Source organism: Cryptococcus neoformans, chromosome 11, assembly GCF_000149245.1.
Source record: "Cryptococcus neoformans var. grubii H99 chromosome 11, complete sequence".
Taxonomy (NCBI): Eukaryota; Fungi; Basidiomycota; class Tremellomycetes; order Tremellales; family Cryptococcaceae; genus Cryptococcus; species Cryptococcus neoformans.
In genome coordinates this window covers 777,311-787,310 of record NC_026755.1, presented here as the reverse complement: position 1 = coordinate 787,310, position 10,000 = coordinate 777,311, and the positions used below count along the sequence as shown (strand labels likewise).

Here is a 10,000-nt window from a genome sequence, read left to right as displayed (position 1 = left end):
TATGAAAGCTATCACGAAGTGGAGGATGTGGCGTACCCCTGCGCACCGAGATAATAATAATTATATCGAATAATTGCTGTTCCTGCCGTAAAAAAGTCTTATTTAATTAAGTAACTCAGCCATCGGGCCCGGGTGATTTTTTTATCAGCTCATTGATTTCTTCTTCTGTGATACGGTACCATTACAAGTTATTACAAGAGCGAATATCTTTCATTTTCTGACTCCGTTAATCTACTGACCTCCTTCGTGTATTGAACCGGCAAAAAGACCTCACTTCGGAATCGAGGACGATTGGAACACATCAGAATGCCCCGCAAACAAGCCCCTCAGCAGTCATATGCTCCTCCTCTCCCGCAGTCCCACACTCTTGTCCAGCTCGGCGCGCCACAGGGCTCAAACAATTTCCTTTGCAAGGATGCCTTGGGCGGAGAGCGACTTGTCGAAATATCAAAATCACTGAAGAGGATGAAAGGGCTGATCGTTATGCGTGGTATCTCGTCATTTCTACGAAAAGCAGGGGCCTGACGCTGACAATATCTCCAAAATTACTTTGAAGGCGACTATGCCATTATCAAACTTTTTCCAACCGCACCTGAAGAGAATGTCAGACTGGTTGGGGAGATTGTTTACATTCTGGAAAAAGGCGATGTGAAAGAGTGGAAAAGGGCTGGCCAGTGGTGAGTCGTTTTATCTTGATTGCATTGGAAGAACTGACGGATATGCCATCATGGCCGGTAGGCCCCCTAGTTTTAGTGCTGATGGATTAAGATCACAGCTTACAGAAGAGAAGCAAGCAGCATTGGAAACTAGTGAAGGAGAAGAAACGGATCAAAGCGACGACGGGAGACAAAGCGAATGACCAACCATGATGATGTGCAGCATGAGTCGTATTCAGTAACCATTATGTTCGGTCACATACCTCACATCCTTGACATCCTCCCATCTGCGTCCTTCTTGTTGCTCCAACCGGTTTTTGTCAGCTTACCATAATCAGTGGAAAACCACGCACTCATCACACTCGCCCTCGAACTATTTCGTCTCCATTTTGCTTACGCGTCGCGATCCCTAAAAAAATTTCCGCTATCGAGATTCATCAAAAACCAATGATAGTGGTCGGAATGTTAGCAACGTCATGTGGTGGAATACTGGTGGGCCTAAATTGTCCATGTGGATGATTTACATTTGTCAATTGCATAGTCCGTAGAGTATTGTTTACTACGTACAATTTTCACTTATCCTGCAATGTTTACTACTATATTATCTTATTCTGTATTATTTATTACTATATTAACTTATTTTTTCCAATGGTTTTGAATGTCCACGTCTAAAGTTCAGCTGAAAAGAAAAAAAGAGAGAAAAAAAGAACAAAAACCTTGCCAAGCAATAATGATACCAATATCTTAACGGCTTCCCGGGCAGAATGAAGTTGTCTTCGCGTCCTTGTCCATACTGCTCTTCCCCACTTCAACACCGAAGGTACCGTCGGGGATAACCCATTTCTGGCTTACAACATCCCAAATAGAAACGTCGTATCTCGATAGGTTGAATGTGACCGTTTGGCTAGCTCCAGGATCAAGATTAATCCTGGCAAAGTCTCTCATTACTTTGGGCGGCTCCCCAGAGTCGGCAGGATATGCTAAGTAGAGTTGAGGAACCTCACAGCCGTTAACCCCACCAGTGTTGGTGATATCAATGGTAACAGTCCATCGGGCCTTGTGCAAGCTAACAATGTTATTAGTGGTGTAATTGGGACATCGAAAGAGAACACTCACTAGTCAAGCAAAAAGCGACCGGCCTTTACCGTCCCATCATCAACCTCTTGGAAGTTGTAAATGTCGTCTTTTGCACCCTCTTCCTTAATCTCCTCCAGGAAAACGTCTCCAAACTCAAAGCTTGTGTAACTCATACCGAAGCCAAACTCATACCTAGGAGTAATGTCCTTTGCCAAGAAATGTCGATAATCGATGAACAAGCCTTCTGTATAGTTGACCTGAGTTATGGGGGGGACATCAGAAGTGACATAATCGATATCGGCTGAGTAATCTTCTCGTTTCTTAGCGATCGTGTAAGGAAGTCTAGCGGAAGGGTTGTATGCCCCGTAAAGAACATCGACGAGAGAGTCGCCTGATTCTTGCCCCGGCAGACCGGCCCAAAGGACGGCAGTGATGTTAGGGTGGTCGATCCAGCCCTCAATTATCATAGGCCCGACAGAATGAACTATGACGATGGTGTTGTTGTTCGCAGAGGCCACAGCTTTTACTAGCTCTTCGCCATTGTTCCAAGCAGTCAGATTGTTTCGATCACCCTCGTTATTATCGACGGTTATATAGCCTTCGCCAGAGTCGCTGTTGATACCAACAATAGCCACTTCAGCTACCGACGCCCAATAGGAAGCATTCGAGAGGTTCCAGTCATCGAGCCACCAATTGAGAATGGTTCGATCTTCCCGTGCTTGGCGGGATATGGAGGAAAGAGGGTCGACAAGATAAGGGAATTGGGCTGTGCCAGAACCCCAGCCCATAGCAAGGGTACCAGACAGCCCGCCGCGGTCAGAAAATCCGTTTGGCCCACGGAGAGAGGGACCAAGATCAGAACCGATAAGCGTCATACTTCGGGGCTTTCTAAGAGGTAAGGCGTGGTCGACGTTTTTGAGAAGGACAGTCGATGCGGCTCCCATTTGCCGAATAATTCTGTATACAAGATAAGCCTTCGCTATCCTAATGTTTAAGCTGTTTTTACTCACTTCCAATGGTCACCCCTTACATCAACGTGAGAATTATTGGATCCAGACAAACGGAAGGAATCAAAGTTGACTTCTGGATAATCTTTATCTTGGTCCACTAGGAAGTACGCCGCCATGATTCGTTCCGCCATGTCATCGAGCCTTTCTTCGCTCACGCTCCCGTTTTTGACTGACTCCGTTAAATTGGGACCCCAGTAGCTAGTCAGACTTCCGAGAACGATGTCTCCGGGCATGGACATATCCAGACCATTGTTGGCAGAGACAACTCCAGAATGCTGAGCACCCCAGTCGGACACGACGTAGCCTTGAAAGCCAAAGTCAGTCTTCAGTATGCCATTGAGCGTTTTGGGGTTTTCGCAAGCCCATGAACCATTGATGAGGTTGTAAGAACACATTACAGAAGCCACGTCGGCTTGTACTGCACGTAAGAATGGATGGGTGTATATCTCCCGAAGGGTACGGTCATCAATATTAGAGGATTCTGTGGTCCGATTGCGTTCTTGCTCATTTGCAACGTAGTGCTTGACACTAGTAACATTAACTGTCAGATAGGAATCTACGGAAGAAAAAGGCTCACCAGGCTTGTACACCAGCATCTTGTATACCCCGAACAGTCATTTCAGTTGCCCAACCACTTAGGTAGGGATCGGCACCAAAGCCTTCCCAATTCCTGCCGCCAGCTGCCACACGTCCCATATTTGTCATTGGACCTAAAGCAACATGCACACCTTTGCCTCTGAATTCTTGACCCAAAGCATAGCCCCGAGCGTAGATAAGATCCTTGTCAAATCTATGTTGCGAAGGTGAGTTACATAGGCAAAGCAAAAGTTGAAAAGGTGTCTCACGTTGCGGCAGCATTAATTCCAGCTGGAAAAGCAGAAACAAAATCCGCCAACCTAACACCTAATGGCGAATCCTGAAGACATAAACCTGAAAAATTTCTGTCTGGTATGGCCCCGATGTTGCCTACACAGCGACCGTTTTCCCATCCCACGCCGGTTGTGAGCTGTACTTTCTCCTCTAATGTCCAATCTTCAAGGTACTTTTTGGCCCTTCGATAAGCCTTTTCCCACTTGTGAGAGGGATTGAAGTAGGAGGCATTAATAGGGGCTGCTATCTGAGGAGAAATATATGTGATGGTGGGTTGTGAGCTTGATTCATGATGTCGAGAGGCATTGTGAGGAAGGAATGAAGTCGAGCTACTATTATTTGCTTCAATAGCATTGTCAGCGTCGGATGTAACCGGCGAGGCGTAGGTAAGAAGCGAAAAACCGGTGCTGAGCCATAGGAGGGTGACAGGCAGGGCCAGCATTGTTGTTGCGAGGCAGTGAAGAAATCTGTCAGGCCACAACGATTGAGAAAACTTGATTGAAAAAAGGGAGAAGAGTAGGAGCCGTAGAAGAAGATCCGTAAGAGATGAAGAAGAGAAGGGGAGACCTATTCAAGACGTTCGTTTATATTGGGATTTCCATGGGAAGGCAAATGAGAAGCTGATGATTGATTGGGACCCATGTGCAGCATGGTCTGCTAGGTTGAAATGAACGGAAATAATCTATCCCACCACTGAAGAATTAAAGAAGGACGTTTATCCGCTAGTTGTAGGTGGATGTGATGATGCCATTGCCGTAGCCGACGGTTTCCATCATGCGGATAAGATCAGATGACTGGAATAATTACGAATTAATTAGCTTATCTGCAGTTATTCCCAGACGTGGATGTCGCATATCCATTAGCCATTTGTGATCAGCAGAACAACCACCACGCTAGCAACAAGACACATACATGCATGCCATTTGACTATCTGGCATGTCAAACGCTCGGAAAATCCCCGGTTTTTCTTTTCTGAAAAGTGCCCGATGGGAAAAATTCGGCAATCAGCATTTAACCCACCCCTGGCTTGCTTTTTATGTTGTATGTACGTACAGTACATACGTAAAACATCATTATCATGGGTTATCATTGTCAGGGGGGGCTCTTCCAAGTAAAGGCATCGTCATGTTTATCCGCTGGCTGGTGCAAAGTTCATTGCGAGAGCTTGATGGTCTTGAAATGGCATTCATTTCCAGCAGGTGCAATGCCGAGCATTTCCAATAGATGGATTCTTTCCTCGAAAATTTCTGACTCTCAACCAATGCAAACTTCTTTCTGTCCTGTGCACTTATTCCCAAATCTTGTTATTAGTGCAAAAAAGGCCCCTTGAAAGTAAAAGTCCAGCATTCGGGAACGGGCTCTGTTTCAGCCAAGACCTCATTTTTGCCGTTTTCTCGAGCGGAGAATCTCGCGGACAACTTTTTAGCTAGTGCATCGACCGTAACAGTCATGCAGTTCTCATCAATAGCACTATTATGTCACCCCAGAGCCTCTTTCCACCTGGTCCAGTCAAACCTTCCTTTTATTTTACTTGATTCTGGTGCAAGGTTCAACTTCGTAAGATGTCTCATTGTGGGACGACCGTGAGGACAGTTCTGCCGAGAAGGGTCAGTGAGCACAGGAAATTTAAAAAGAAAAAAAAAAAAGTCATATTTACCCATGGCTGATCGATGGTACCCATATTGCGTAGTAGCTACTCTCGGGTCAATGATATATCCTAATCTTGTACCTTTATCAAAAGCTCACTTGAGACATTTGGCCCTTTGTCAAAGTCTTTCCGATCATGACGCTTTTCCTGCAAGCCCTACTGGCAAACATTGCCCTGGCTTTCATGGGACGGACCATCTGTCCCGATGGTCGGGAGTCATCAGACAACAGTTGAAGTAGCTGTTCTAAATCTGTCATGTCTTCGTTGAGCAATGAACTTGTTTGGACGCAAGGATCGCCCACCTTTAAAATCAAATACGGTTTCTTTGCTTACTGGCATTGACAAAAGACTTATTCTTTCACCCTTCCCGGCAGGCTTGTTCTCATCAACATGGACATCAAACCCATTGGCATTGAGGATGTCAATATTTTCCATAGCAATAATTTCATCGCCAGCCGTGAGGTGAAGTGCCCGAGGTCTTCCATCCATTATCAGTTAAAAAGCTCAATAATAGAGGTTCTAGACATACTTGATAAGAGCTTGGGCTTTGATTTTCGTTGTTTGCTGCAAGGTCTCAAAATTGTACTTTTCGTCTGACGCATGTTGGTCGATGATAAAAAGATCATCTGTGCCGTCATCTACCGATTGCAGTCTTGCTATGATGAATCCCTTATTGAACTGCCCCTTGACTTCCATCTTCTCAAAATCAGCTTTCGAGATTACCCTTGACAGGGCTTCTTCTGCGAGTTCCGAGTCTTTGTTTTTGATACCGGCTGTTTCCTCCAGATCATCTTGTTTTACAAGCTGCGATACACGCTTGTTCTGCGCCTCTGCTTGGCGATTTCCTGCATTTGCAAATCTCTTGCGCAAGCGGGGCAAGTCGAAACGCATAATAACTTCACCTTGTGGAGCCGTAGAGATAATCTCATCCCGGTAAGCTTTATCAGATCTGAGACGTTGTGAGACTCTCGGCTTGGCGATAGGTGAAGAGGACGAAGAGGCAGATGTCCGCTGCGGATTACACGAGGTAGAAAAGTCGAACTTCCGATTTTCAGGTGGAGGATCATTCCTACTAGACAAATCACGGCCACTCTCAGAAAGGGTATGTTGAGAAGAAGCCGGTGTTTGCTCAGACAGTTGTTGGTCCACTCCGCACCACACCGCAGAAGCGGAATGACGTGTGGGAAGGAGTATATTCTCATCAGTGGAACTTTCAATTTCGAGAATCCGTTTGTTCGCATGCCTTGATTGTTTAATAGTATGATCCTGAATGCGGGATCCCCTTACCATCGTCTGATCCTCTACCTCGATAGTCTCTACGTTTGCCTCATCTTCAGACACCTTCTGGGTTTCATGGTTCGGGCTGACTATTTCCATGTTCCTTCCTTCATCTTGGCCCGCATCTTCGGACATATCTTCCATCACTTCTTGCCCTTCATCCACAGAAATCTGCGTTTCGTCGTCACTTTCGTCGTCACTTTCGTGTTTCACAGTAGGCTTTTGACTAATGCTGCTTTGTGGATTTTCCCTTAGCTTCGACATCCGGTCTTTGCTAATTGCCTCACGGTTACTGAGCGCTTGGATGACGGAGACTGTTTGGGCACGATTCAAGGAAGGTTTCGACATGCTCAGGGTCCGCTGCCGAAATGACGCTTGAGAGCTTGGGGAAGAGAGCCGGGCTTCGTCTGGTTCACAAACGGACGAAGTCAATGTTGCGGCGGAAGTTATGGATCGTTTCGTTTGCTCCTCGTGTGGAGATGAAGGGATGTTGGCGGTAGTTTGGGAGCACCTACGTGAAAGGGATCTCCGAGCTATTACATCCTCGAATGCCTCCCTGTCACTTGCTACTTGGTGTTCACCTTCTCGCTCCTCCAAACCCGCGTTTTCCTGTTGTGTTTGACTAATTGCTTGACTGTGCCGACTTTGTTTCAGCGATGGATGTGAATGATCACGTCGGATGCTTTTTATCGTGCGACTGGCTCCTTCCACTGTGAATGTATTCCGTGACGGTGCAAAGAATGACTCCAAAGCTGTCTGTCTCGGCCGATTCATTAGCAGGGTGCACATCCATCGGATGAAACGTCAGTACCTTGAGAGAATCTATGAGACAGTCTTCGCTGTGCACGAAAATCGTTCGTTTGTCAGGGCTCACATTGATATCCACACTCTCTGAGCATATGTCAGGGTGGATGTTGCAATCTTACGGCGCAACTCACCATTAGGAATTTTAAAGTCAAGGATAGCGAGAGGTAATTGGCTTGTGTTGAAGCTTTTGTAGACTTCGTTGATCGCTCTAGCCACTTTTGTGAGATTGCATGGGCGCCCATTAATGTAGAAAAATTGTCTTGAGGAAGTTGAAAATCCACAGCCCCACTGTGCTGATGAAATCAGCCCCTTGACTTTCACAGTCTGCGTCCTAAAATAATGAACAAATGTCAGTGAAATATTTCACCGAACTCTGGCGGATACTGACCTTTCCGTAATTCCTTCGCGACGAGCCATGAGTCGATCAATTTCCACTTCCAAGCTGAGATCGATGTCCTCAACGTTATCTAACGCCGAAGGCCCCCATACAGCGCCTACGGAAGAACGTAGCTGACCTCTCCCATCCGTCATCAAGTGAATGTTCCGTTTGCTAGATGAGGCGTTAGGGTTATATAAGAGACATTGAATAATCTAGCTCACGCAGCTCGCCCTCCTCCTGCAGTCAGCTCAACTTTCAAACGGACTCCGTTTCGTGCGTCTTGAACCGAGGCACTTGCCGGTACAAGGGCATATGCGGTCAGTAAGACGAGCGCTCTCGATACTTCTTTCTTCGCATTCCGTTCAAACTCCTTTCGCCTTACAGGAAGAGGATTAAAGAGACCTGACAATGTAACGGTAGTCCCACGCTTTTTTAGATGCCTCCTGGTCAGTCTTGACTACACTGCAGCAGCGGACATACCGGTCGGGCAACTCTTCCTGAAGTGTCAATCGTTCGACCATCTGTTCCGAGTTTGATTACCGCTCCCATTGGGGCAGTCTCTTTCGTAGCAGTCACTACTGTAATCGAGTCGCATAGGGCAGCAAGGGCGGAAAGTGCTTCACCTCTGAAGCCAAAGGTAGTTACTTTGTGTAAATCTTCTAGAGATGGCAGTTTTGACGTGTGATGTCTCAGGGCTGCAGTCCAATGAGCGAAAGTATAGACGGCGGTGACAATCGACTCACCAACAGATTCCCAATCAGCCTCCGCTATTCCTGAGCCATTGTCAACAACTTCTATGCTATCTAGACCGTTGTCTTTGATTCGTACATCTATGAAAAGAATCAGTATCGCTCAACGCCATACTTTTCAGCACCTCACCAATGGCTGTTGCGCCAGCATCCAAGCTATTCTCCAAGAGCTCTTTTATAGCACTTTGTAGATCCAAGACAACCTGTCCGGAATGAATGCGATGAATTAAAGAGGTGTCGATGGCTACAAACGCGAGTATGAGGGCGAGGGAAGAATTACAAACTGGCTATGCGTACCTTTGATACCCCCGGTCATTCTACTTGGTCAGCTATGCTCTATAACTATGTGCTATAGACTGCCACACTATAGGAGATGCCCAAAGGTGTGCTGTGCGGCAAAACGGATGATGGAGGAAAAGTACATACAAGCAGATCCATCACGACGATCATCCGCCAATGTCTGGAAGTTATCGCGCGACGCGTACGAAGCACAATTATAATTACGGCTTAAGTCCGCGCTCCCCCAACGGACATTGGCTGGTCTCCGACGAAACCCGGAGCTCAGAAGGCCGAGGGGCTTGTGTCGAGCTTCTTTGGGAGAAGACCGAGATTTGCCACCTGTCTCTTGGATGATTTTAATTTTGCAACAGCCAGAGCATAATCTCACGAAAGTAATAAAAGCAAGGTCATGGTGTAGTGGCCCACCATACGGTGTGTTTTGTCGACAACTTCTGACAGCAAGCAGCATTAGCATCAGTAAACAGTATTATTGGCATCGACATAGCAAATATCATCGGCATCAGCATCAGCAACATTATCGTCGACATCCGTGTTAGCAAAATTATCATCAGTATCACCATCTTTATTGATCTCGTTGTATTCGCCTTGTTATATATACCACGACATGGACGATCATGGAATCCTTCATCAGTGCGAGAGTATGCAGGAGGACGAGTTGACTGTACTGGAGGTATGGCAGTTCCTTCAATCTCATTCAACAGCTAATGAAATCTTGTCGGACGAAACTGTAATCACAGTCTATATATCCTGGTCAGATCAAAATACATCCCAATCCAGGCAACAAGCCAGGGCGTATGTTGACTCTGACATTACCTGTCACATTATCTTCACCGACTAAGATCTCCATTTCAACCGCAAGTAACAATGGGGAATCGTCAACACCGCTCTTGACTTTATCTCATCTCCCAGCATTATCTCTCTGTGTCGCGCTTCCGGATACCTACCCCTTGCTTGTGCCCCCTACTCCAATATTACTCCGCGCCCCTCTTTTCAAGGGACATGATGACAAATTAGGAAGCTGGTTACTTCAAAACGATTTGAAGGAAATTAAAGACAGGCTTCGATGCATGTGGGACGACGATAAAGAGGCTTTGGATCAAGGGCAAGGTGTATTATGGAAGTGGTGGGACTGGGTTGTTAATGGGGACTTCCTTCGGGAAACTCAGAGGCTTATACATGATGTTCTTACGTGAATAACGTTCTCTTGTCTTTGTTCTCGCTCGACG

The 10,000-nt window shown here is 46.3% G+C and overlaps 4 protein-coding genes; 2 read left to right on the top strand and 2 right to left on the bottom strand.

Annotated features, from left to right (window-relative positions):
* Positions 1-159: 159 nt before the first annotated feature.
* On the top strand, positions 160-1,414 carry CNAG_01749 (hypothetical protein). Its single transcript, XM_012197342.1, has 3 exons — positions 160-490; positions 557-677; positions 739-1,414. Exons 1-3 carry the CDS (start codon positions 307-309, stop codon positions 857-859), a joined length of 426 nt encoding a protein of 141 aa, XP_012052732.1. The 5' UTR covers positions 160-306; the 3' UTR covers positions 860-1,414.
* CNAG_07600 (beta-glucosidase) lies at positions 1,157-4,405 on the bottom strand. XM_012197536.1 has 5 exons: positions 3,589-4,405; positions 3,321-3,533; positions 2,744-3,271; positions 1,773-2,690; positions 1,157-1,722 (listed from the first exon to the last, which is right to left on the bottom strand). Exons 1-5 carry the CDS (start codon positions 4,053-4,055, stop codon positions 1,401-1,403), a joined length of 2,448 nt encoding a protein of 815 aa, XP_012052926.1. The 5' UTR covers positions 4,056-4,405; the 3' UTR covers positions 1,157-1,400.
* Positions 4,406-4,574: 169 nt separating this feature from the next.
* Positions 4,575-8,913, bottom strand: CNAG_07599 (DNA mismatch repair protein PMS2). XM_012197050.1 has 13 exons: positions 8,772-8,913; positions 8,605-8,718; positions 8,469-8,555; positions 8,206-8,420; positions 7,947-8,152; positions 7,735-7,896; positions 7,478-7,677; positions 7,351-7,430; positions 5,791-7,295; positions 5,564-5,739; positions 5,360-5,511; positions 5,271-5,306; positions 4,575-5,208 (listed from the first exon to the last, which is right to left on the bottom strand). Exons 1-13 carry the CDS (start codon positions 8,788-8,790, stop codon positions 5,092-5,094), a joined length of 3,069 nt encoding a protein of 1,022 aa, XP_012052440.1. The 5' UTR covers positions 8,791-8,913; the 3' UTR covers positions 4,575-5,091.
* Positions 8,914-9,107: 194 nt separating this feature from the next.
* CNAG_01746 (E3 ubiquitin-protein ligase RNF14) overlaps positions 9,108-10,000 on the top strand; it is a 2,787-nt gene continuing 1,894 nt past the window's right edge. Inside the window, exons 1-2 of the mRNA XM_012197341.1 lie at positions 9,108-9,444; positions 9,512-9,963. Coding sequence (XP_012052731.1) covers positions 9,379-9,444; positions 9,512-9,963 — 518 coding nt within the window. The 5' untranslated portion in view covers positions 9,108-9,378. The remainder of the gene's footprint in view (positions 9,445-9,511; positions 9,964-10,000) is intronic.

Bases quoted from the DNA above. Each gene is read 5' to 3' on its own strand.
- CNAG_01749 (XM_012197342.1), top strand. From the start codon at position 307: ATGCCCCGCAAACAAGCCCCTCAGCAGTCATATGCTCCTCCTCTCCCG. The intron at 491-556 runs GTATCTCGTCAT...ATTACTTTGAAG, and splicing joins AGGGCTGATCGTTATGCGTG to GCGACTATGCCATTATCAAA. The intron at 678-738 runs GTGAGTCGTTTT...CATGGCCGGTAG, and splicing joins TGGAAAAGGGCTGGCCAGTG to GCCCCCTAGTTTTAGTGCTG.
- CNAG_07600 (XM_012197536.1), bottom strand. From the start codon at position 4,055: ATGCTGGCCCTGCCTGTCACCCTCCTATGGCTCAGCACCGGTTTTTCG. The intron at 3,534-3,588 runs GTGAGACACCTT...TTCGCAACATAG, and splicing joins GGAATTAATGCTGCCGCAAC to ATTTGACAAGGATCTTATCT. The intron at 1,723-1,772 runs GTGAGTGTTCTC...TAACATTGTTAG, and splicing joins GGTCGCTTTTTGCTTGACTA to CTTGCACAAGGCCCGATGGA.
- CNAG_07599 (XM_012197050.1), bottom strand. The intron at 7,678-7,734 runs GTCAGTATCCGC...TCATTATTTTAG, and splicing joins CGCGAAGGAATTACGGAAAG to GACGCAGACTGTGAAAGTCA. The intron at 7,431-7,477 runs GTGAGTTGCGCC...ACATATGCTCAG, and splicing joins TGACTTTAAAATTCCTAATG to AGAGTGTGGATATCAATGTG.